At 37.4% G+C, this 26055-nt stretch overlaps 1 protein-coding gene across 4 annotated transcripts in view; it reads left to right on the top strand.

The window, feature by feature from the left end:
* The window catches only part of fam172a (family with sequence similarity 172 member A), a 209896-nt gene extending 184426 nt beyond the window's left edge, over positions 1 to 25470 (top strand). For 3 of the 4 annotated variants that reach the window (XM_048189169.1, XM_048189172.1, XM_048189171.1), the window contains exon 11: positions 23530 to 25470. In XM_048189169.1, the coding sequence (XP_048045126.1) occupies positions 23530 to 23678 (149 nt within the window). In that variant the 3' untranslated portion in view covers positions 23679 to 25470. The remainder of the gene's footprint in view (positions 1 to 23529) is intronic. The other variant, XM_048189173.1, reaches the window with a different exon arrangement.
* Positions 25471 to 26055: the final 585 nt, after the last annotated feature.

The following is a 26055-nucleotide window of genomic DNA, read 5'->3' as shown; positions in this document are numbered from 1 at the left end:
AGACAGCGGGTACACAAACATATGCAAAGAATTGACATCTTTTTCTGCATACAAATTGAGATGATTTTTCATTTTGAAAGAAGTTTCATTTTGTCAATTTTGCATGAATAAAATGCAAATTTCAATTAATAAGAGACTTGGTTTTAGTTTCACAGATATTTAATGATCTGGAGTAGATTTTTATCAAAAATGTATTATAAATATATTATCAAAACAAGATGTTCATATCGTTTTTCCTAATTGTTGCATGGGTCTGAAATAAGTGTGCCTGTTTAAACTTTAGCGTGAGCATCCTTTTAGCTCCCTCACTTTAGAAGAACACACACACACACACACGCCTCTCAGCCACATGACCACACAAAGCACTCTGTCTTGTTAAACCATCATCTTACCCCAAATCTAAAAACACTCTCTCTCCTCCATCAGTACCATCAGCACCTCCATTAAGGAGACAGGAGAAATCAATATCTCACCATCAGGCTCAAATGTTAACAAACTTTATATTTACCATTTACCTTTGGCACACAATCCATTTGTCTGTCTCTCTCCAGTTTATGATGGAGAGCATCAAATACACTCTACAGATCAACAAGGTGATTAAATAGGTTCATTCAAACACACCTGTCCTTATTCACCATGAAGCTGAGTGATGTCCCGAACGCTCACCAAATTGCTGTTTACTCTAACAACCGATAGTGGAAAAAGCCATTAACTGAAGATCCCTTTTCCAGCCATTGCACCACAACGGCCCTTTGTAAGGGCTATTCGCTGAGTGCATTTTATCATTTAATAAAAAAAGGCAATAATCGAAGCTTATGGAATACCTTAACAGATTCTGGGCTTAAAAATCACAGGCTGCTTTTTATCTCTTGGTTTGTTTGTTACAGTTTGATTCACTTTTACGATGCAAAACCTTCAGAAAAGTATGACAAATAAACTCTCAAACTTGCTGAGAAGGACAGTTGTACCATCAGCTCACCATTACTGTTTGTGCCCCTAAAATAGCGATGCAGCACCACAAGAAGACACACTGATATGGAAGGATTCCCTCTGGATTGCTTGCTTCTTTAAAATCACTCTGCACTCCTCGAGTCTTATGGACTCGCTCGCTCACGCTCAGGGAAGAGGAAGCGCTCACACGGGATAGAAAATACACGAGACGAGCGACAGGAGAGAGATTACCGGTCTCCTCAGAGACAGCGAGCAATATATGTGCGAGCACACACAGTTTGTGAGAAGAGAGCATTTGGAATTAATGCATGGAAAAGTGAGAAAAGAAAACAGGCAAGAGCGAATGTGTGATGAAGGATGCATGAGATTGAGAGGTGTCATTGAAACTGATCGCATAGCCGTTGTTCTACATGACGGTATTGTCTCTGAAAATATATACCGCTGATCTTTGCTTTATGAGGCATGATAAACCACTGTCAAAACCAAGCAGCTGGAGGTATTGAGGGATTCTTACATTCCTGGTTTAGTTTTGCTCCCTAAGGCAGGATATTTGACCACAAACCATTAATATGGCCCTTGATACACATGGAAGTGGTGATCACTCTCTTAAAGCCAGGAATACAAAAGGACAAGTGGTTGTTTTGTTGCGGTCATAACCTGCCATCCTGGACATAGATTTTTTTTTTTTTTTTTTTTGGTTAATAGATTTTGGAGCATTCGAAAAGCATGCTTAAGCACCAAGTTGAGTTTGTCTTTTTGGTATGTGGGAACTTTTTACCACATCTGCCAATGGAGAGTTAATAGAGGAAATTTCCTGGCTGTAAATTGGCCATAAAACTGTATTATGAAATATTTTTAGCCTCTTTTCTTTCCCCTGTGTGTGTACATCACGACCAGCACAGTAAGATTGCATCTGTCACAGAAACATGAAGATTTTCTGGCAAAAGTACCATTTAAACAAATGGTGTAAATGAGATTTATTGAAATGTGCTTAACTTTGCTAAGTATATATATTTTTTGTTGGAATAAGTGCCAAAGTAAATGTAGTTGCTTTGCTTTTTACCAAACTGTATTGGTTTTAAACTTATTAATTTTGCTTTTAAAGTTCATAATTATAATTACTTGTAATTAAATACTTTTATTTTGAATTCATAATGTATACACTATTTATAGATTAAGTTGTAGTATATAATTTAATTATTGTATAACACTCTAAAAAATGCTGGGTAAATATAGGACAGAACACATGTTGGGTTAAACTTACCCAGCAGATTGAGTTATTTAACCCAGCACAATGGGTTGATTCATTTTTACTATATTTTTTTAACTTAATACATGATTTAATGTTTACGGATTAACTTAAATCCCCTAAACCTTTTTTTTAAATACTCCAGACAACCACTGGTTTGCATGATAATGCCTTTATTTTCAATCATATTTTAAAATATAGCATATTTTGTATCATTTAATACATATTGCCTATATTTAAGCTCATTTAATTCAAGTGTAATCGACTAGTCTCTGTTGTCCTGTTTCCACCGTAACGGTGCCGGAGATGGCTCGTGTTCGGCGGGGGAACTGCTATCTTCAGACCACCTCCCTGCGTTTTGCACTCATAGCCGAAAAATGCTGTAACCTGTCCATAAATAATCAGTGTACAATTCTGATAACATATTTTACCATCCTAAGTATTTATATTATGTATCTTTTTAAATAAAATAATAACATTTTATGCAAGGCATCAGGCATTTCCATCACGCGAAAAGACCGACGTGACACTCGTTTGGGTGACTCACATCGCACCCCTGTATGTTTCTTTGCATAAAATTAAACGATATACAGAACAATAACAAATTTTTAGATAAAATAAACATACACAACCCTGTATTTTACCGAAGACATGCACCAATTTGACGGAGCTGCACTGTTCTCTCCTGAAGACATCACAAAAAGCCCGCGATAAATAACGTTATGTTATGTCTGGCAAAGGCTCTGGGTAACACATAAACTACCCCAACAAAAATAACCCAAAAAATTACCCAAAAGGCTCAACCCAGGACTTGGGTAGAAAAAATAACCAAAGATTTTTTAAATTTTATATATATAGGGACTGCTCTGATGATGACACAAAAGGGGTGATGCACAAGAGTTTTCTTTATAGAATGTTTAGTTTAGTTTGATTCTGGGATTTCTTTGAATCAAGAAAGCCTGGGTAATGTGCAAGCAGGCATTTGAAAATGGCCCAGAATTGTGCAACATAATTAGTTATTTAGCTAAAACCATTTTTTTCCCCACTGATCACTAAATGCTATCACCATATATGCTGAAGCTTTGTCTGCTTAGTTGGCCATGAGTGCACCCACGATGCCCATTGAAAGCCCTGCTATAGTTAAGCTTCTTTACTCTAGAACATATACAATCAAATTTATTGCACACGAGGAGAGCGGACGGTTCTGAAGTATCATAACGCTTTAGCACATTAAGCAGACGTGGGCGGGGAGGGTTTAAAGTTACCGAGACCTCAGAGGTCAGCAACCGAAGACATGGAGTGAAACAAGGCTTTGAAACATGCCATCAGCCCAATAACGAGAGACGCACGGTAGTAAAACTCAAAGCGATTGGGGTTGTATTTTAGATGGATTGATGGATGCGGCTGTTGTCAGCGGTGGGGAGGGAATTAACGAGGCACTTTAGCTGCGGGTAGAAAAGCAGCAGTGTTTGGGGGGGCAGAATTGCCCCAGTAGTTTTTGCCTAAAGAGAGGGGCATAACCAGCCATAAAACATGAAATCATATCACTTAAGCCGACGAGTACAGATAAAGCTGTGTTTGAACTTGCAGGCATTAATTATACACTGTAAACAGAACGGTGGGAGACTTTTTACTTGTTTAAATTATGACAGAGGGTTAGCATCCCTCCCCTGTCTCCCTTTCTCTCTGTCTCCATTCATCTCTCTCTCTGCATTAATGCTCCACTTCTTCATTAACTTTTAAAGCTTGTTTTTCTTTCTGTCTAATTTATCACTTGATACTATATTAACATACCCAGAGGACCTTGTTTCTACTAAAGCATTTCTTTGAACAGAAACAGGAACATTATGAAGGTTAAGCACTCAATGTCTTGTTCGTCATTTTCACAGTGAAGAGAATATGAAGCAACTACATAACATTTTAGAAGAAAATGCGTTTCTTGCCAGGGAAACGGTAACTGCCGATACTAGGCTGTTGTGGGTGAATGCCAGGGCATTGCTAATGCAGAATTATGAGTGGTCCAAAACAAGAGAGCCCATAATGTCTTTAATGATATTCTTTTCCCTGAATATGGAGATAAAAATCATAATGTAGTGTTTTTAGATGTAGAATATAACTAATTATAATTCATCTTACTGATTGTGGTGCCTTAACAGTTAATTTACTACAACGAAAAAAATAAAGTTTTTAAAAAAAATATTGTTTATAGGCAACAATCCAATAATTGGTCCTAATTATGTCCTAATTATGACCCCCCCAAAAATCAAAAATAGTAAAATTTTCATTCATTCAATTTATTTATTTCTATAAAATATCAAAGTCTGTAAGGTCTTTAAATATTTTGGAATCTCTTAGGCTCCCCAAGTTAGCATTTATTTGATTAAAAATACAGTTGAGCAGTAATCTTGTGAAATTATTGTTGCTGTATTTTCAGCATCATTACTCCAGTCGTCAGTGTCACATGATCCTTCAGAAATCATTCTAATATGCTGTTTTGGTGCTCAAGAAACATTCATCAATGTTGAAAACTTTGTGTGTGTGTTAACTGATTTTTTTTCAGAATTCTTTAACTAATAGAAAGTTAAAAATGACAGTATTTATTTGGAAAAAAAAAACTTTTGTAACATAAATGTCTTTACTGTCACTTTTGATCAATTTAATGTGTACTTGCTGATTAAGAGTATGAGTTTCTTTCACAAGAGAGAGAGAGAAAAAAAGATTCCAATATTTTGAACCTTAGTGTATTATGCTGAAAAGAAGGATAGTTAGGTGAATTTAGTGCTTTCTCAGGGTTTTTTTTTTTTTTTTTGATCTTCTGAAAAGCTTGGAAATTGGCAGCAGGAAACACTGTATCATCAGAGGAGGAATGCGTGTTTGAAAACCATTAACAAAACCAAATGTCATGAAAATGTGTAAACCGAAATGATAGCAGTAGTCACACAAATAATGTGGGATGAGTTACACACTTCAAGGGTCAGTGTTCAAATCCTATGAGCAGCACATTATATAGCAAGCAGCATTAATTGTATTTTCCGATGCACAGGCATTTGTAAAGGAATGTGCTCTCTCATTCTCTCACTCTCTGACACTTACAGTCACACATCTTCTCAGACAATGTTATCGGTGACTCACATTCCATATATGTCAGAACAGATATAGCAGGGCCGCTTGTGGCAGCAGTTTACATCATCTGATCAATGTAACATACTGCGGGGTTAAAGTTTACTCTTCTTAAAGGACTCTTACCCTTCTGACAAGTGAGAATGTATTGATTATTTTATTCTATTTGCCGTTCCTCGCACTCACTCTCACCTCTGCTGTCAATAGAGCGCCATTGAGAGAGTCAGAGCAGCTTCTGACCCTGCTGTACTCACACTCCCACACCGAACGCACAATCCTCAAACACTCGTCCTGCTCAGTCCTGCATCCCTAACACACTTTTGATTAATAGTGTGTCGCTACAGGGTCACGGTGCATCTGAACATCTCTGTACATCTTATTTGACACAGGCTGTGTGTTGAGCGTTAGCCACTCTGTCAGATAAGGGTCTATAGATTTGGTCAAGGTGGAGTTTTTTTTTTTCCTGTTTGCCCCCATGCAGGGACGGATCAAGCCTCATTTGGAGGTCAGTGTGACCATGGAACCACTGAATACATCCAAAGGTCCTTGTGTTTTTAAGCCACCTACCCATCTAATGTTTTGTTGACGTCTGAATGAGTTAATTCACATTGAGTGTGGAAAGAGCACAGAGAGAGGGAAGTGGCTGCAGCCCTCTACACTCGTCTGCAGAGAGATAGAGAGATAATTATTCGGTCTCTGACTCACATGGCATGAAAAATGCATAATGCCGGGGTTTGAGACAGCTTATCAGGGAGTTAACTCTTCCCACGCTTTGTGTATGCTAAAGCGGAGATGCTTTTAGATGCTTGCCATTGTGTTTGTTTGTTTGTTTGTGGAGTTTTATTTGGGTGGGTTGTTTGCGCTGAACTTTTGGCCCCTCTCATGCTGTTTGAGTAAGTTTTGATCACAACATTAGATTGGAAACCAAACACTTAAACTTTTTTTTCTTTTTTTTTTTTATGTTTGCTACTTTTTACAGCTTTTATCTAATGAATCATCACCTGGGTGTGAGAGTGCAGTGTGCTACTTTTTTCCCTTTCTACATTTTTTGTCCAGAGTCTACTCGCTTAATGCCTTTGTAGTATCAGTTTTCCAGTGTGTGTGTGTGTATGTATGTATTTATATATGTATATATGCATACATACACATTAGGGGTGTGACGAGACAGGTATCTCACGAGACAAGACGAGACTCGAGATTGAGTTCACGAGACGAGACAAGATTTTTACACACTATTTTTAAGAAATCCTCAATGGCGAAATACATGACTAGAAAAAATATTCCGCAGGTGTATTTGAAATGTTTTAACTAATTATCTTGTAATGAATGTCATTTCAGTTCTACTTTCTGAGTATGAATTATCATCTGCAGTAAAAGACAACAATACTCAAGCACTGTAAAAGGTTATGCCACTAAATCAACTGACTGACATCTCTCCTGTATGATTTTAGTCTCTTCAGATCTTACTGTAGATGATTTATGAGCTTCTACAACTTTTGACCTCCTAACTGAACTCCTTTCCACAAACTGATCATAGAAATAAAAACAGTATTAATAAAAACGGTAAAACTTTACAATAAGGTTCATTTATTAACATTAATGTATTAACCAACATCAACTAACAATGAGCAATATATTTGCTACAGTATTTATTAATCTTTGTTTATGTTAGTTAATAAAAATAGTCATTCATTGATAGTTCATGATAGTTCACAGTGCATTAATGTTAACAAATGAAACCTTATTGTTTGTGCTTAATAAGATTAAGAGAAAACTGTTATTTGTTTTTATGGTAACACTTTACAATAAGTGCAACCATAATCGAACTCTCTCGATATTCAAAGTGCAAATAAGACAATTTTTTCTTTGATACAGAGCTAAGAGATGGTTACAACTACACTGCCCAGCCTAAAATAGCTTTCATATTGAGAGATATTTGCATTCATCAGGGAGCCGCTTTCAAAATGTGGGGGATTACAATCACGTTTGAATGCGCGCCCGCATATATATATATATATATATATATATATATATATATATATATATATATATACATATTATAAAAAATGTATAAAAATTACAAAAGTATGTGAAATTGCACCATAACATAATTTACGTAACGCAGTTAGATGATCTTGAAGTCCATGCTGATTATATCAGAGATGGTAGAGAGAATTGTTAATTCCAGTGTCTGTTTCGCTTTAAAACACAAACTCTCTGTCATATTCTGTCATTGTATATGAAGAGCACGAGCCCTCCCGCATTGCGCTGTTCCTGTCTGAACGGAATGTCGAAACATCCCAACGCTGTAAGGCCAGATGATATGAAAACTTATGTTTCTCGGCTGGATAAAGCAAACCAGCTTCTTGCTATGAAAGTTTTGATGGATGAGGATTGCAATCAAAGTAAAGACAATTGCGGTGACGTACAGGAGTCGTACATTAATCACGCGTGAGTCCGTTATATTGATGCGCAAACAAATCATGTATGAGCGCTCTAGACGCACTGATCACACATTGTATTTATGCACAGACACATTTCAGTACATTCACATTGTTTTCACACACATTCAGTATTATGTTTGGATTTGTCCTGTGTATGTTGCTGTGTACTTTAGTATATATGCAGGTCAAGGTGGTTGGTTTAGGGTTTTTTTGGCATCTCCATGTGGTCCTGTTCAGTATCGCAACTTGACTTATCTAAAATGTAAACAAGCTCTTTTTTTTTTTTTTAATGGGTGCTTTGGTGTACATAAATGTGGTTTAACAGTACATGTATTCGTCCCGAGCTGTCACGGTTCGGTGCTAGGCTTCCTGCGATAGTTAGTGACAGTGTAACCACAAAACCGGTTACATTGCTTGCCCACAGCGGCTCTGCCCCCCACCATCGTTTTGATTTTTTAATAAAAATCATTTTGTTCAGTTAGAGAACAGACACTAAAATTAAAAACTGAATGTGTCTGCTTAATTCAGCGTGAGGCGAACAAAAATTGCAGTACAGATCAGCAGCAGGAGTCAGACTTCACCTTACTTCACCCATTTCGCCTCACTCCTGACTGACAAGACGATGGCGGGAGATTTGGATTCAAAGCGAAATATGAAAGCGCCTATTTAAGCGAGTTTGTCATTGTACTGTTTTGTTGTTGTGTTTTTCATTACGAATAATAATAAATCCAACATTCAAGCAATTGCTACCCCCAAAAGCCAAATGGTCCCCACAAGGATAGTAAAACATGACATCACCTACACTGTGGGGCAGTCAGTAGTCCCCATGGGTGAAATGGATTAATAAACATAACTAAATTATGTTTTTTTGAAAATGTAAATATGCTGAAAGTGTTCTTTGATGGGTAGGGTTAGGGGATAGAATATACAGTTCGTACAGTATAAAAAGCATTATGTCTATGGAGAGTCCCTACAAGGATAGTGAACCAGACATGTTTGTTTGTATTATTTTTGGAACAGAGAAAGCTTAATTCTGTTCTTACTTCTTTTTTTTTTAATTTCTTGCTCTTTTATCTCTAATTTTCAATTTGTTTTTCTTGTGTCTTTTTCTTCTTTCTTTTTCTCAAAAATGCTGAGTGTTATTGTTTTCCATGGTCTCTGTCCTCTCTATCTTTTGATAGAAGCCAGTCTCTTCTCAGTCACTCCAGGGTCTCTGTATGGGTGGACTCTGAATTTAGAGTCAGACTGGGGTTGCACACACGTGAAGCTACTAATTCAAGCACAAATAAACCACACATTCAAAAAATGTACTTCTAAATCCGGCTCTCAAAATGATAATCTTATAATCTTATCGCCATATTTGAATCCCTCAAACATCACATTATTAATGTTATTTTTCTATCCTAACTATGCAATACTTGCATTTTAATATTTTTTCTTAGGGTTTTTTGTTTGTTTGTTTGTTTGTTGTTTTTTTGCCCTGCTGTCTGTGACCCTATCAGAATAAACCTGTGACCCATTTTTGGTTTGTGACCCACCAGCTGAAAACCTCTGCTCTATTTTCAGACAAACAGAGGAAATGCATTTTAAACATTGTCTGTCTACAATGTGCTGCTTCACTGTCATAGAAGCCCCCTGCATGGCTCCTGGACGGGCCCTTGACGCAGGACCCACGCATACAGGAGGTTGTTAGGAAGTTCCTCTCAATTAGCATGCTTTTTGTCACTGTGGACTGACCTTAAGCTGACTGTTGTGCTTTCCTTGTTCCTTCAGTCAATGTAAACATTAATGTCCTCTTCATTTGAAGCCCTGCCACTGAGCCAAGTGTAAAAACATTGTTCATGGGATATATGTGAAAGACGTGTGTTCTGTGTAGGTGTGTTGTGAAGAAGGGGAATGTGGCGACTGTAACAACATGTTCTATTTGTTTCCTCTTATGCGTTAGACTGCAAAATCCTCTTTGAAAACAAGAGCGCATTGACTCCAGAATGGAATTTGACTTTGTTGTAACTGTCTTGCATGTAGAGGTGGTTCACGATGGTTGACTAGTCAACTACAGAGTTTTTTTTTTTTTTTTTGGAAGGGATGCATGATATATCTGTACCATATTGGTTATCGGCCAATATGGGATATTTTGGAATATTAAAATGTACCAGTTTATATTGGATATTTTTATTTGTGCATATTTTTACATTTACATTTTAATTACATTTGCCGTCATGTAACATCTGCTTAAAGGTAATCTTAAAAAATGCCCTGTTAACTGTCAGTGTCCCGGTAGCAGGACACTTGGTGTGCTTATTTTTTTGCCTTTTTACCATATGACATAATTTAGTTTAAAGGTCCCGTTCTTCGTGATCCCATGTTTCAAACTTTAGTTAGTGTGTAATGTTGTTGTTAGAGTATAAATAAAATCTGTAAAATTTTAAAGCTCAAAGTTCAATGCCAAGCGAGATATTTTATTTAACAGAAGTCGCCTACATCGAACGGCCAGTTTGGACTACATCCCTCTACTTCCTTCTTTAATGACGTCACTAAAACAGTTTTTTGACTAACCTCCGCCCACAGGAGTACACAAGAGTTGCGTTTGTAGAGTGTGTTTGTCGCCATGTCGTCGAAACGCTGTTATTTTCATCCCGCAGTCCAATCACCGGGTCTGATTCCGGCTCAAATTGATAGGGTAAAATTAAAGACATGTTTACAATAACACTGAGCGCGTGCATCTCCACGTTATGGTAAGAGGCGTGACCTTTCCGGGCAAGGTTCGCTAAACTGCTGTCGAATCACAACACAGGAACCGCTGGCACAATCAGAACTCGTTGCGTATTTCTGAAGGAGGGACTTCATAGAACAAGGAAGTCATCAGCCCGTTTTTATGACAGTGGAAACAGCGGTATACAGATAAGTAAATTATGTGAAAAATACTGTGTTTTTTTACACGCGAAACATGAACACATGTTATATTGCACACTATAAACACAATCAAAGCTTCAAAAAAAACCATGAAAAACGGGACCTTTAATCGTCATAAAGCAGTGTTGGGGTAACTCATTACCAGTAACTTGAGTTACCTAATCAGATTACTTTTTCAAGTAACTAGTAAAGTAACACATTACTTTTTCAATTTACAATAAAATATCTGAGTTACTTTTTCAAATAAGTAACGCAAGTTATTTTTTCACTTTTATTGACTGACAGCTCTCCTGTCTCCATGTTGAGAAAAAAAGTGCAGAGGTGTTGTGTGTGCTGTGTAAACATGATGGTTATTATAGTTATAGACTAAATGTGAACATGCATTTACTCATCTCACTTGCACGAAAACATTCAGTATTTATCAGAATGAATAAAAATGAAATGCAATCTCAGCATTTTATGCAAACCTGTAATAATTAACTATTAAATTACACAAATATACTGTATTTATTTAATCATACTTTGTTAACCAATGTCTTTGCTGCTGACCTTCAGTGATTCAATTCAACTATACTAATAAGCAAAAATAACCTTAGACTAGATTTAGAAATAAGAGTGTTGTTGAACTTCCTCTCCTGTATCCTATTCTTCTTTAATCCAGAATGGCAGCACAGCTGAAAGGTTTGTTTGAGCTGTGCCCTCTCCTGTACAGGCATAAATATGCATTTCCTTCAGCCTGAGGCTTATTAATTTCACTTTTGGTGTGAAAGGGCTTTTACATTTGCCGAAAATATAACTTTTTTTGATGTTATTAAAAAAGCAAGCAAGCCCAGCCCAGATGAGAAAAAGTAACGCAAAAGTAATGTAATGCATTACTTTTTAAATAAAAAGTAACTAAGTAACGCAATAAGTTGTAATGCATTACTTTTAAAAGTAACTTTCCCCAACACTGTCATAAAGTATGTATCATTTGAAAGCTAAACACTCAAAATTTATCCCATTAAGATAATTTGAAATTGAACAGTGCCTTGGAAACAGTTCTTTAAAACTGAACTAAACATACTGTATCTGAGCAAGTTGTGTTCCAAATTTGAAGTTGATATCACAAAATTTAGCCTACTATTAATAATATTGTAATGTTTTTAGTGGGCTAAATTTTGTGATATCAACTTCAAATTTGGAACACAACTTACTCAGATATACAGGCTTTGATTTTAACAATTTTACAGTCTGAATTATTTCGTAAAATATATGTTTTGTATAAAATATAAAATGTTTAGTTCAGCACATTTACTTTACAGTAAACTTAAGCTTCTATAACTTTTTTACACTTTCTTTTTTTAAGGGCATTTTTACATCTATGCTTGGGGGGGGGGGGGTGGATACAGTTATCAAGTTAATTTAATAACAGTGTTAATATTAATCTTTAGCAAATCTCTTAATGAATATCTATTTTTCACTGTACCTTATATGTTGTGATGTCTAAATTTACCTGAATCATTTATAATGATTGTTTTTATTTTATTTTTTTATTATTATTATTTTACTAAATGTTGTGCTGTGCTTTAGCAAGCTAACAGTAAAAGTTGTGTCTCTAAATTCATTGTGGCACTACAGCCAACAAAGCCCCTCTTTTATAACATTAATGCCTGTTAGACAGACTTTACACAAACTTGGTATGCTTTTAAAAATGCTTTATATGCATGGTGAAATTGTTCACTTTTCATATACCGTATGTTAACACATTTTCAACACATCAACCAGCACCAAAGTGAAATATTTCAATGATATCAATGAAGTGAATTCAAAATTGTAGTATTCACTCACCACACACTCACAGTTACTCACTTATATCCATGGCATCAGTACACATCATGTCTTCTTCTACACACACACACACACGCTCTGTCAGGGGTCATCCCCTGCTCATGCTGAGTGTGTGTGAACCCCATTAGCACATTCCCAGATAGTGGCCAGGGTACTCTTATCTCTCTCCACCCATTAATTACACTTTGTTCCCCTAAGTGATCTATTTCTGCTCCTCCCCGCCCCCGCGGCCCACTCCAGGACTATCTCCTACACCTCCACACAGCCTCACAACACACACATACACACACACACCAGATAAGAGTGCTAATGTGAGGCAAGCAAGGTCAGCCTGCCTTCCTCGCTGATGTGAAGTGTGGGTCCCGTGCATTAGCCGCTAGCCTGTCTGCCACCCGCTTTGCATGGGGCCGCTCTGAAGATGCCCCCGTAATTACAGATGACAGCACAGCGAGAGGCTGATCGCCCTCCTTTGCCTCCACTCGGGCTGGAGGAGACAGCCTTCTGAAAGCTCCACCTGGAAAGTATGTCATGGAGCACTCTTGCGATGCTAAACACATGTGAATGCTGTGTACTTAGTTTTGATGCAAGTAATCCAGCTTCAGATCACACTTCCAAGTCCACTGTGTTAGTGAGCGACGCCAACTGCAAACTATGCCAGCTAGTCAGCGAGGGGTGCTTCAACGACCTCTGCAATCACTGCTAGATGTTTTTGGGATGGACTTTAAAGACTGTACTGCCGTACTAAATCATTTTACAATTCTCAATAATATTTGGCATCAGTGATGATGCGTGAGGAAATTTTTGATGGGACCTTATATGTAAATCAGTATTGATTAAAACAAATGCAAAAAAACAAAAAACTTTAAAAAATAAAATAAATAAAAATAAAAAAATAAATATAATAATAATAAATAATAAATATAATTAAAAAAAATAAAAAATAAATATGTGTCTATATATATATATATATATATATATATATATATATATATATATATATATATATACATTTTTTTTTTTTTTTTTTCCCACATTCCCAGACGACAATGGGCTGCCCCATCAAAGTTTGGTTCCTCTCAAGGTTTCCTGTTCACCTGAATATCTTATGATTTTTTTTTTTTTTTTTTCCTCGCCAAAGTTGCCTTTGGCTCACAGGGTGCATTAAGAATCGCTTCTCCATTAAGTTTTTTTCTAAAAAAAAATATGAATTATGAAAAGCACAACACAGACCTTGAATTGGGTCACAGCGTCCACCTTGAAATGTTTTTTTTTTTTCTGAACAAAAAAAAGCTTTGAACTTGAGCCGGTGCAGTGTACATATAATAAATCTTTGCTAAATCAGTTTCCTCAATTATCGTCCTGCTGCGTAGTGTGCTTGACTCAATCACTGCATTAGCCTGTAGTTTGATTTACACTCTGTTGCATCATCCCACATGCGCTCATACCTTCCAACTAAACTGAGGCTTGAAATATGTCCAGCACAAAAATCAATTTCATGAATTAGTCTACAAACACACCCATTTCATAGACCTATCTCACTGTTAGCAGAAACAAGAAGAATCCATTGTCTTCTTTAGTTTACATTGTCTTCTTTTAGTTTCCTTAGTTGGTATAGATGATATGTGACTGCTGAACTCTCTTCGGTCCCTGACTCCTGCTGCTCCTTAAGTAAACACACTCAAACACTGTGTTCTTATTTATGTATTGATTCGCCATTGATTTCCTGTATTTCCTCACATCCCTTCTCACTCTCACTTTCTCAGTCACTGTTATCAAGGTAACAGCACCTGTAGGGTTCAGCTGAAGTGAAGATGCTCATCTAGTGTGGAGGTCTCAGTATTGGGAAGTGAAGAAATCTAGGTTGGAGAGTTACTCAAGTGTAAAATAATATTATTTTGTCATCAATTAGGTATCTTTGATTATATGGTGTGAGTTAGACCAACTGAGGTCGCTAGAGGCCTATTCAAAACAAAGACGTAGCTTGATGACGCCAAGTTTGAGGAATCCTGGGACATGTGGTCTTCACTTCACAGCCGGTGCAAAAGAATAGGGATATGACTTGGGAAGAAATCATGTTCATGGATGCGATTATTAATGTTACTGTAGTATGGAGCAGAGCAGGACCGAGTGTTGTGGGAGCTGAACGAGGCCGCTTGAGCGATTGCGCAACACACGCCTCACGAGCAGCGGAACTTTTATTATGACACCGGCGCCACTTTCGCTTTTCCGGTCATGAGTATGAGGTAACGCAGCTCTGTTTATCATATTAGATACATTTGAGAGTGTTGAAAATGTTATAATGTTACTCTGTGCGTTTGCTCGGCGGCTGCTGTGAGACACTTGTGAGAGACACACTGCAGTAAGATAGATCGATTTTAGAATATCATATTAAATGCTGGATGCGTTAATAAAACGTATTGTATGATGGAGAAAATTCTGTATTACTGTTACTAAAAATAAAGCTGCGTCTGATTATGCTATGTTAGCTGCTTGACAAAATAGTGTTTTTCTCTGAGGCATGGTAAAGCATGGTACTCGCAAAAAATCAAGAAAATTAGATTTAAACAATAAGACTAAATGTTTTGAGCTATATAACAATAATTAGTTTTCTGTCTATAAACATAACCAAACAGTTGTTCCCTTGCCTATTAAAAAACGTAATATATTAAAGCGTCTTTGGTGTTTCTATGGTTTCTACAAAATAAAACCAGAAACTGAGGATAACGCGGGTATGATGCAATTGACAGGCGACTCCTCACACGTCCCGGAGCCTTTACAAATAGTTGCAAACATTTGGGATATTGTAAGTACTCAAGTGAACAAAATATAACACTGGCCTAGTGGTTTTTGGATATTTTACTGCAAAAAAAATTTACATAAATATTGCACCTTTAAATTGATCTAAAGTGACAGTAAATACATTTTTAATGGTACTAAAGTTTTCTATTTCAAATAAATGTTGTTCTTTTGAACTTTCTATTCATCAAAGGATCCTGAAAAAATGTATCATGTTTCCACAAAAATATTAAGCAGCACAACGGTTTTCAACATTGATAATAATAAGAAATATGATTTCTGAAGGATCATGTGACACTGAAAACTGGAGAAATTCAGCATATTATGGGAATAAATTACATTTAAAAAAAAATAAAATATAAAGCATTTACTTTAAATTGTAATAACATTTTACAGCATAGTATACATATATACATATTTTTAACAGTTGTGCACTTTCCCTAACATTGCGTCGTACCCAGGTACTGTAAAGACAAGTGGCATTTTGTTGGTCATTTGGTTTTTGTCATTCTGGGCAGGCAAATCTCAGTGGTCCAAAATCCTGCTCCACATAGCTATACGTATATTAAAACACATGCAGCATTTTTATTCTTGGTGTGATTAGAAATATTACTTTTCACTTACATCTGGTTTGGACACAGTATACCGGTTTAAGGGGAAAAACACCGGAAGAAGGTTGTTGCAGGTAGGGGGTTGCCTTTTCTAAGGATTGCTATTGTTTTCTTTTTATTTTATCTGATTTGTAGCATCTTCTCATGTCTTTTTAGCCTTATGTAAATAGAGATCAAAGCCGCTTCCCGTTAGACTTTTAAATATACTGTTTTGCGCATACCTTGTCCATATTCTCAAAAAAAAAAAAAAAAAATGAAATTGACCAGAGAGTTGTGTCAAATGATGCACATGCGGTGATGTTTTAATGTTGTCAATAATTTCAGGGGAAATGTGCAAATGTTCATGCGGTCACCATCGCTAATGTCCCTATGTACTGAATCCAAATGCATTGACGGTTTTTGGAGGGCTTTTGTCTGCAGTGCCAATTTCATCAAACAGTATCTAACACCTCTCATCTCTGTATGTGCAATTTTGCAAGTGATGTGCTGTGTTATTGTACACTCTTGACACGCTGTCTTGTGCTGGTGCTAAAGCCTGTGTGAATTAACCCTCTGTGTACCTGCACAGTGTTGATCACAGATCCTCATTAATCCTCAGTTCATTTGCAGCAGTTCTTATTCCACCCTTTTTCTCCCCAATTTGTGAAATCAAACGCTCATTCATCCACTCTGTTCATTTTTTTTTTTTTTTTTTTTTTGAAGGTGAAGGTGATAGACTTAGAATTGTGATTATTTTTGATTATATTTTTGCCCAAACAGTATATTGGCCATGTGAGTATTTATAAGTAATAAAACACACAATGGTTATACCATTTTATTTTATTTTATTTTTGACAAGGGTTTCATGAAATAAAATACAGCAACCTTTTTTGAAAAATAATTAAAAAAAATAAAAAAGTTTTAAAATAGTCTAAAATAAATTTAGGGTTTGGGGGAGTTTATTTATTTATTCAAAATGAATTCTGTTTTATCTTGTACAACAAGAACTCCGATTTATTTCACATGACTGCATTATTTTTAAGTATTTTTCATTTGTATTTTTTAAGTAAATATATAGAAAAATAATGTGTTTAACTTATTTGAAAATGTAGCTTGTAGATTCCTGTGTAAAATTATAAAGCAATGTGTTAATTTGCAAATTACTTGAAAAAAGTAACCTTATTTTGTAGCATGCATTACTTGATGCACTCAATATTGAAGGCAAACATCAAAGTACCATAATGTACTTCTTTGTAAGTGCTGCGAACACGTCAGTGCTAAAGCAGAGTTCATTTATTGGTTTTATCTGAACCGTAAGGCTTCGGTCACTCTTCCACAGACCACTTAATGAATATTCTAGTACTGTAATGATGAGCAACTGGGGTTTAGGAGTTGTTTGCACTCCGGGTCTCTCCGACATTCCTGTTTATTTTTCGTTTTCCCCTCTGGAGTCGGCTCTGACATCTGCCGGCATTTTTATCAGCGGCTAACTTAATTATGCTACTGTGGACTTAGGCTATTTGACTTGCTAACAAATTAGCCCTCAAATTAGCCTTGCTATCTGTGTTTCTGCTCCGCTGTCAGGGATATGGTTTGTCATTTCTGAATTCCTCTGTGATTCTTGATTTGCTTTATTACAGGCTATTTTATAGAGGAGCAAACAGACTGGGCACAGTCAGGTTGGATAATGAAGCGCTAGTCTTCTTGCAAAGCACTAGCCTGGGCTAATGACTAGCTTTATTCAGACTGGTAAAATGGATTCAGACACCCAAGCGCCATCATTAGATTTTCTCTCCTGAATACTCACAAAGTTGCAACAGAATAAGCCACTGGCAATAGTTATGGGTGCCTTTGGTGGGTACAGTACCTGCGGTATGATTTGACTTAGTGTCCCCCAGAGTCTCAAACACTTGCGCTACACATCCCACACTGGCCCCTGCTCTCCGGTTATCTCGTAAAGACTCCATTCCAGCTCTATAAAACTTGGCGTCTTTATTACAGCTAAGTCGAGGCGCCCACTCTCAAATAAAAAAAAAAAAAGAAAAAAAAAAGAAAAAAAAAGTACCGCTGCAAGGGAGGAGCAGCTCAGGGACAAAAATGTGTTCTGGAGCTCATTCTCTTGCAGTCTTTCCTCCTTTCCAAGCTTGAATAATGTGAAAAGAGAGGAATGAAACTTCATTTCATAGCATTCGTCTTCCTCTCTCCATTCACTCACTCAGTCTTTACCCCCTCTCGCTTTGTTTCCAACTTTATAAGTGAATTGTAGGTTCTCTCAGCAGGCCCTGAAGCCACACGTTCGCTTTCTCATTTATGGATGTGTAATGAGTTCTGCCTCTGTTTGCTCTTACAACAATAACAAGTAAAGTAATTAAAAGAGGCAGAGGAGGGGGGAATAAGGGGAACCCAACGCCAGACAGGTCCTGCATTCGGGCAATTGACAGAGAGACTTTTTGATGAAACCGTAGGTGTGCGTGCATATTTTTTCCCTTTTCTATTTGCAATTTTAAGTGCTTTTTTTTTTTTTTTTCAAATGCATTAATTTAATTAGATATAATGCAAACAAAGCACGCTCTAGTTACAACGGTAATATTCGCTCTTGGCATCTAACGTTGAAGAGGGATGAGCCATGTTCTCGGAGGGCAGCGGGTTTATGCGTTGGGGGAATGATGGGTGGGGGTTGGCTATAGAGTATATTTAGATTTAATTAGTTGTGTCACGAATCGTAGCGTCTCCATCACGGAGAGCCACGTTAACACGGCGTGCTAGAACGTTGACACCTGTTCTGGCCTCGTTTGTCCTCGAGCCGACTCTCTCAGATCGCCTCTCAGATGTTCAGGCATGCATGGCGAAACCGCCAAACCGCTAGAGCATAGAGCAAACAAATATCAGAGAGCATTGGGACTGGAAATCTAACCCTTATGCCAACAGGGACACAGGTAGCAAATAGACTCTCCAGCCTCGTGCAAAGTATAGTTTCGCCCTGCTTGTGTTACTCTGACTAGTTCATTCTAGTTTGGAGTAAAAGTATAAGCACACTGTGTGTTGAACAAGTCAAGGATACAATTGTGCTGATGTGCATGTATATAAGGAAGACACACACACACACACACACACACACACACATAAAGCTACCATAGCTGCAAACAATCACGCTAAAACAATTAGAGGTTGAAATATTTTAATTACTAGAATATCAGATACTGTAATTTTTCAACAACTGTGTAATTACAACACGTAAAATGTCTGGCAATGAAATCAAATAATTTTGACAAATAAATAGAATATGCCAGTTGTGCTCAATCAATTAGGAGGCGCGATTGAATGCCACGCTACAGATGGAGACCAATTACAATCAGCACACTTTGATACTTTTTACTCTCTCCGAGTGTTACTCGCGGCGGTGCTTTGACTGCTCATTCACTCGAGCATCGTTCACTCATGAGCATTTTACCATCACACACGATTACCATTTGTAACGCTTTTGGTGAGGGGAGAAAAAGGAATTGCCGATAGCTAAAGCCTGTCTTCCTTGATTTATTGTTGACATGAATGTTGAAAGAGTGCTTGTGTTTGTGTGTGTCTGAGTATGTGTGTGTGTAAAGGAGAGAGAGAGAGAGAGAGAGAGAGAGAGAGTGTGTATGCTTGTCACTGGGACACTGTTTCAAACACTATTTGTCACAGTGAGATCAAAGAACTACTAAATTACCCTCAAAGGTATCCAGCTGAATCATGTAATGGTTCATTATAAAGATTTGGATCTGCATCTGGAAGACGTCTTAACGGGGTAGTGAAATATGAAGCTTCATTATTACAAATGCAGTGGTCAAATGGAGTCGTATGAAGTAACAGTGGCCTGGTGTGAGCGCCGGTGTGTTTGTGCTCATACTGTGAGGTGCATTGTTAAAGATGAGGATATCATAACATAGAGTGTGTATACATGAGCATTTTTGTAGGCATGAGTATGTTGTGAGGGATGTCAGGGTCGTGTGGGTGACAGCCTGCCTGCAGGAGAGTTTACACTGAAACTAGTTCAAAAGGTGCAACTCTTTCTCTAATTGCACAATTACACATGTAGAATTCATAATTATGATGCTCACAGAAAGCACAGCAAAAAAAATATACAGTCAAACCCAAATCTATTCAGACACCTTGAACATTTAATTCAATAATACAGTTTATTCACTATAGTTTAAAAAAATGGAGTTAGATCTCAGAGTTGTGTGTGTTTTGTTATGTGATATGTGAATGTATAGTATTGTCTGTTAGGATGTATTTTCTATGCCACTGTCAAAGATGAATTTCGGTTCAGGAACTAAACAAAACTCTGTCAGAAAAAAAATCATCTTAATTATGTTAGATAACACTTAAGCAAAACATGGTCAGGTCAAAGTGTCTGAATAATTTTTGGTTCCAAATTGTTATCAGTTTTACTGGTAGTCCACTGTATGAAGAGTTTTTGGGTATAAGATGTCACAGTTTACTTTATTTTGCTATCCTCACTTACATAAATGAACTATAGTGAAACCCACTAGTAAAAATATATCAAAAATATAAAAAATGTCTGAATAATGTTTGGTTTGACTGTATAAATTAGTTGTTTTAAAATATATAAATATAATTGTTCATTTTAAATCTAAAACATGCAAAAATATTTATTTACTAGCCAATGCATTTTGGTAAATAAAATGTAATTCGACAACTGAAAAACTGATTAATAAAATTTTATCGGTAACACTTTAGTATAGGGAACACATATTCACTATTAACTGTCTACGACTTCTTATTAATAGTTAGTAAGGTAGTTGTTATGTTTAGGTATTGGGTAGGATTAAGAATGCAGAATAAGGTCATGTAGAATAAGGCATTAATATGTACTTAATAAGTACTAATAAACAGCTAACATTCTAGCAATATGCATGTGAATAAGCAACTAGTTAAAAAGCCCTAAAATAAAGTGTTACCATGTTATGATAGAAAATATATCAAAGAATTTTATGTAATTAAGTTATTCTGTTGTCATAATTTCCATGTATTGTAATTGCAGCATAAAAGTTTTGTCATTGCTTTAATAATCTATTTCCCAATTGCATATTAATGGATTTTGAATAGTAGCGTGCCGTTATTTATAAGACATGAAAGAAATTATAAGCCTTGTTCCTCTTACTTTTAAGAACTCAAGAAAAAGAAAAAATCCCCCATACGAACAGAAAAGCCTGTGAAAGAAAAACAAAAAACTAAGGGAAAACCAGAACAAGAGACTTTTCCTACTTCTATGCGCTAGACATTGCTCTCTTTATTGAAAGATGACATTTAATCAATGGCCACCTCTTTAAATGGCATTCATTTAATTTGTGGGCTAGCCAGGCACGGCTGTCCTCTTCCCCATTCTTTGTGTGTCTATCCGAGCCAATGACGTAACCGTGATGCCGCGGCACACATACACTATTGATTACACTCAACACATCTTGGCAATTAAGAGATGGCAAGGTAGAGTAATAAAGGGTCATTAGTGAGGCATGCTTGTGAACCCTCATCAAAGGTGATGTCGCCGGCAGGGGCGGAGCTCCCGCAGGGTCGCCACGGGGGCTTGCCGCATTTGCATATCTGCTCGGAGACGCACTGTGGCTGACCCCGTGGCTGGGATCAGCATGAGACGCTCTCGTCGATCAGGGGTTCACCACAGGTTCAAGGTAACAAAAAGTGAACCCTTCGCCATTAATTGGTCCTGCAAAAAAAAAACAGAGAAAGAGAGACAAATAAAAAGGTTAGTTGGGAAAGGTGAGGGGGCCTGGAAGTGAAGGGAAAGTAAAGGCTGTGTGCTCCAAATTGGGTATGAATTATAAATAAGAGCAGTGGAGGCAATGTCCTCTCCTCTAGAATGGTGTTGTGCCAGGACCTACACCACTAAAGAGATTGTTTGGGCAGCAGGTATCGACTCGTTGATCGTCAGCTTGGTAAACTTGACCTGAGGCACTGATCATTGGCCGAGCTAGAAAGACTCGACCGTTCTGATACACACACACACACACCTCTTTCCCATCTCACCACAGCTATCTTCATCAATACTGCCCAGACAGGGGTCAATGTAATAAACATGGAGGTCAATATCATGGCCATCTGAGTACACTTTTGGCATGGGCCTTAAAGTTGGTCTTTAATTGGATCCCTCCGGGCAAGTTCATGCACCAGTTGCAATGCGGAGGGAAAAGAATGAAAATCGTGATTGAGGGGGAAAAGCACATCAATCTGATCCTCTTTGTTCCACACAAACTGATGCAGACGTATATCAAGGCAGTCGAACGCTTTAAGCTACGTACATTGTGAATGGTTCAAAGTGGAATTAATCTAGCCGAAGTTCTATTCAACATTTCTCACAAATAGCACAATAAATAAACAGACCAAATGTACTTCTTTGGTGCTTCCGCGCCAGGCGCTACCTGTCTGAGAGTGCTTCATTATGAGGGCTGTGAAAGGCTCTTGTGGGACTTTGAAAGGTCTGATGAGGACTTAAGGTGTGCATGTCACTTCACCTGGATCCAATGACCCAAACATGGGAATTCTTTAACCTGCTGCCACAGAGGGAAAACTGAGCCGTTTTGTGGATTAACTGATAGGTGTATCGAAGTCAAGAGAGAGAAAATTTAATCTTCCATGGATAGTGGCCATTCCATCCATTGTCCTTAAGTGCACAGTATCTTAATAGATGGAAAACGTTGTGTCAGAACACATAGCACACGACACCGAGTCCAAAGTTTTTGCTTGGCAACAGACGTACTAAACTATTTAGAGTATGAACGGTCCTCACATATCACTCTCTTAATCTAAGTGCCCTAGAGACCTCAGTAGGAAGTGTTAAAGGTTTAGTTCGGCCAAAAATTCTGTCATCATTTACTCACCCTCATCTCATTCCAAACCTGAATGACTTCCTTTCTTAGGCAGAACATTAAAGGAGATATTTTTCTTAAATGTCTTAAAAAGTGTGCAAAAATTCCACCTTTATGGGTACAACAGCTTGTCACTGAGGCAGACCCTTAAAAGGGCAACTTTTTGACCCCTAAAAGGTTCATAGGAGTAAGGGTTCTAGTTTAGGTACTAATATGCACCTATTTGGGGTACAAAGTTGTCCCTTGAGGGTACTTTCTGACAGTGTACAAAGAATGGTTAGGGTTAGATTTCAAAATCTTCTTTTGTGTTAAGGAGAAGAAATAAAGTCATACAAAGTGAGTAAATGCAACCAGAGCTCACGGCAATTCATACGTATGCTAAGAGGTGGCTAATTCATACAATATCATATGTCCTCACTCGTACGAATTCATGTTTTTTGCTAAATCGTACGTATTTTACGAGTTGACAAATTCGTATGAATTCATACGGATGACCTACCCCAAACCCCGCCCCTAAACCTACCCGTCACTGGGATTTAGACAAATTATACGAATTCATACGAATAAGGTCGTACGAATTCATACGAATTAGTCACCTCATAAAATACATACGAAATGGTCGTGAGATAGCATTAGTAAGTGATGACAGAGTTTTCGTTTTTGTGTGGACTATCTCTTTAAAATATAAATGTGATTATAAACACTGTTATGTCTGTATGTTTTCCACATCCACCCTGATGTTCTGTGTTTTGCAGGTACCGAGAAGCACGAGTTAACATCATGGAATAGCTTCCACTCCATCTTCAAGTTCTTCAGCAATGCTCTTAAGGACCAGGAGGATGAGTCCTCCTCCAGCCCGGTCACCACACGCAGCTCCCACCGTACAAAACATGAAGACTTATAGAGGGCTCACAGATCCCAACCCAGAGCCCAGCTTTGTCAACCTCTTAGTTGCTTTTCTCCACTGTTCTTTTTATGAAAGATATTCCTCCTTGAAGCCCTCCTCCCAGTGTATTGTATAACTCTGAGGAGTTCAGGGTCAGCCTGTATACATCAGAATAGCGTTTTGCATTACTTCTGGATGAGTGCAACTGTCAAAGCAATATGGCTTCACTGCTTGTGCCTCCTGTGGGCCGCTGTGTGGATTTGGTGGTGGCCTATCGGTGGCCAGATTAAGGCTGACAGGCGGCGCCGCACACCGCCTCTTGATGCACCTCTAATTATCCTGACATTGTCCTGAACTGAGCTAATGCCTGGGAAGCACCTGCACACACATGTCTGGCAGGTCCTAGTGCCTGCCTTACGAAGTCTTTGTATCTCTCTTTGATTTCCCCCCGTCGTTTCTTTTTGACCGGGGTCTTGCTTGCATTTAAAATACTGGAGCGCTTAGGAACTTTGTATATCAGATGCTAAAGGCTTACGGGTTGTTTGCTTCAAACTTATAACACTTTAACAGAAAAAAGCAACTTGCAGACTCACACATCTATTCAATGGCTATCTTAAGACTAGATTAAGAATGAACACAATGAAGTAAGCCATTGACAGCATGACAGATTTAAAGAATCCTCCTCTGTTTTTAAATCCCTTAAAACCTTGTGCGAGCATGAGGAATATCTCCCATTAACGGAGCAGATATGTCAGTCTGGGAATATCTTCCTATGTGTCAGGATCAGGAAGATTTAATGCTATCTAAAGTACAGAAGCCATTCCTTAAGATGTTTGCCGATGTAACCTGCCCTTTTTGCAGAGTCCATGACTATTCGGACTGTTTTAACACCTCGTTGTCATCCTTTGCTAAAGCATATGTTATGTTACTGTCTCAGCCAAGACAAGAAACATTGTCTTCTGGACAATGTGGTATTAGCAGAGGCTTAAAGATATGTCGCTCAGGCATGTCAACAGATCACTCTGCTTTAGCTTGAAATTGAAACTCTCAGTAAAAGGCCTCTCTGGTCTCATTACTTTTTAGAAATAGAATTTTTAAGTTCAGATTGCTGAAGTAATGTAAATAGTGCTTTATGCATATTTCATATATTATTTTTATCCAAAACAGAGATGTAACTACAACATAGAAATGCAAGTCCCCACATGCTTTCATGTTTTGAAACTATTTTTACAAAGAATTAAACTTTTAATATACCTGCAAATATTCATTAGATGCCACCGATCAACTGCAAGTTGCTTATACTGTCTAGTTAAAATGATCCCAATATTGTTGCCTTAGAAATACACACACAAAGTTCATCTTTCATTTTATTTTATTTTCCAAGCGTAGACTGACAAGCCATATGTGAATGTCACTCGCGTAAAGTGCAGCCTTAAACCAAATCGAAAACCTAATTGGTTTGTAAATTAGGACTCATTTTAAACATTAATATTTTAATCGACGAGATTCTACGTTTTATTGAAACATTCTAGTCACTCTGAGTCTGAAGAATTGTGCTGTTTGCTCCACAAGTGAAATTGTTTTAAGAAGTTTTTTTTTTTTTTTTAATTCGCTTTCGATGGGAATGCATTACATTAAAACATGATCATAGCTACTTTAACTTCACTTTTCATAAATCGTTAAAATATGTTAGACTTTCGTCTTTGAATTGATGGCAGTTTTGTGCCCTGATTACTTCGTTTCCATATCATTTGAGTGTAACAATGATCTCCATACATGCTGTAATTAAATAAAATTCTTTATAAAATTATGCTTGGCGATCTTTGATTTTGATTGTTACACTAATGAAATGTTTCATTTTTATCTATTTCTTTTTTTTTTTTTTTTTTTTTTTTTTTTTTTTACTGCATAAAACAAGCATGCAGAATAACCTGCACCTTTGCTAGCGGTTTGATAGACATATCTCACTTTGCACTTAAAGACACCAATGCACAGGGTACTCTTATTTACAACGTAATGATCGTAAAGGCATCACTTTCAACCCAAGAAGTTGTCGGGTTAAAGTTCAACCTGACGGGGGAAAGATCCTCGGAGCCCGATAAAGCCTGTTGCTCCAGCGGCTCTCCTCTCAGCTCTGTTCCCAGGGAAGGTGAGCCTGCTCGGAGAATGACTCGCTCTTCTCACGTATCAGCTGTGGAACTCTATCACGAAAGCTGATATTTGTGTCTAGATCGAGCCCAGGCCTTTACAATGAGACCAATGTTAACCAAAATAAGTGTCAGTCAAAGACAGAGAAGTATCGGATGAAGCCATGTCTATAGCACCTAGTTTTTTTTTTTTGTTTTTTTTTTTAATGTTCCAACTGCTTGTTTTAGACCTTAACTCATGAAACCCG

This window comes from Megalobrama amblycephala, linkage group LG4, assembly GCF_018812025.1.
Source record: "Megalobrama amblycephala isolate DHTTF-2021 linkage group LG4, ASM1881202v1, whole genome shotgun sequence".
Classification (NCBI taxonomy): Eukaryota; Metazoa; Chordata; class Actinopteri; order Cypriniformes; family Xenocyprididae; genus Megalobrama; species Megalobrama amblycephala.
Note: the sequence above shows the minus strand (reverse complement) of the source record. Positions and strands in the feature narration are given on the sequence as shown.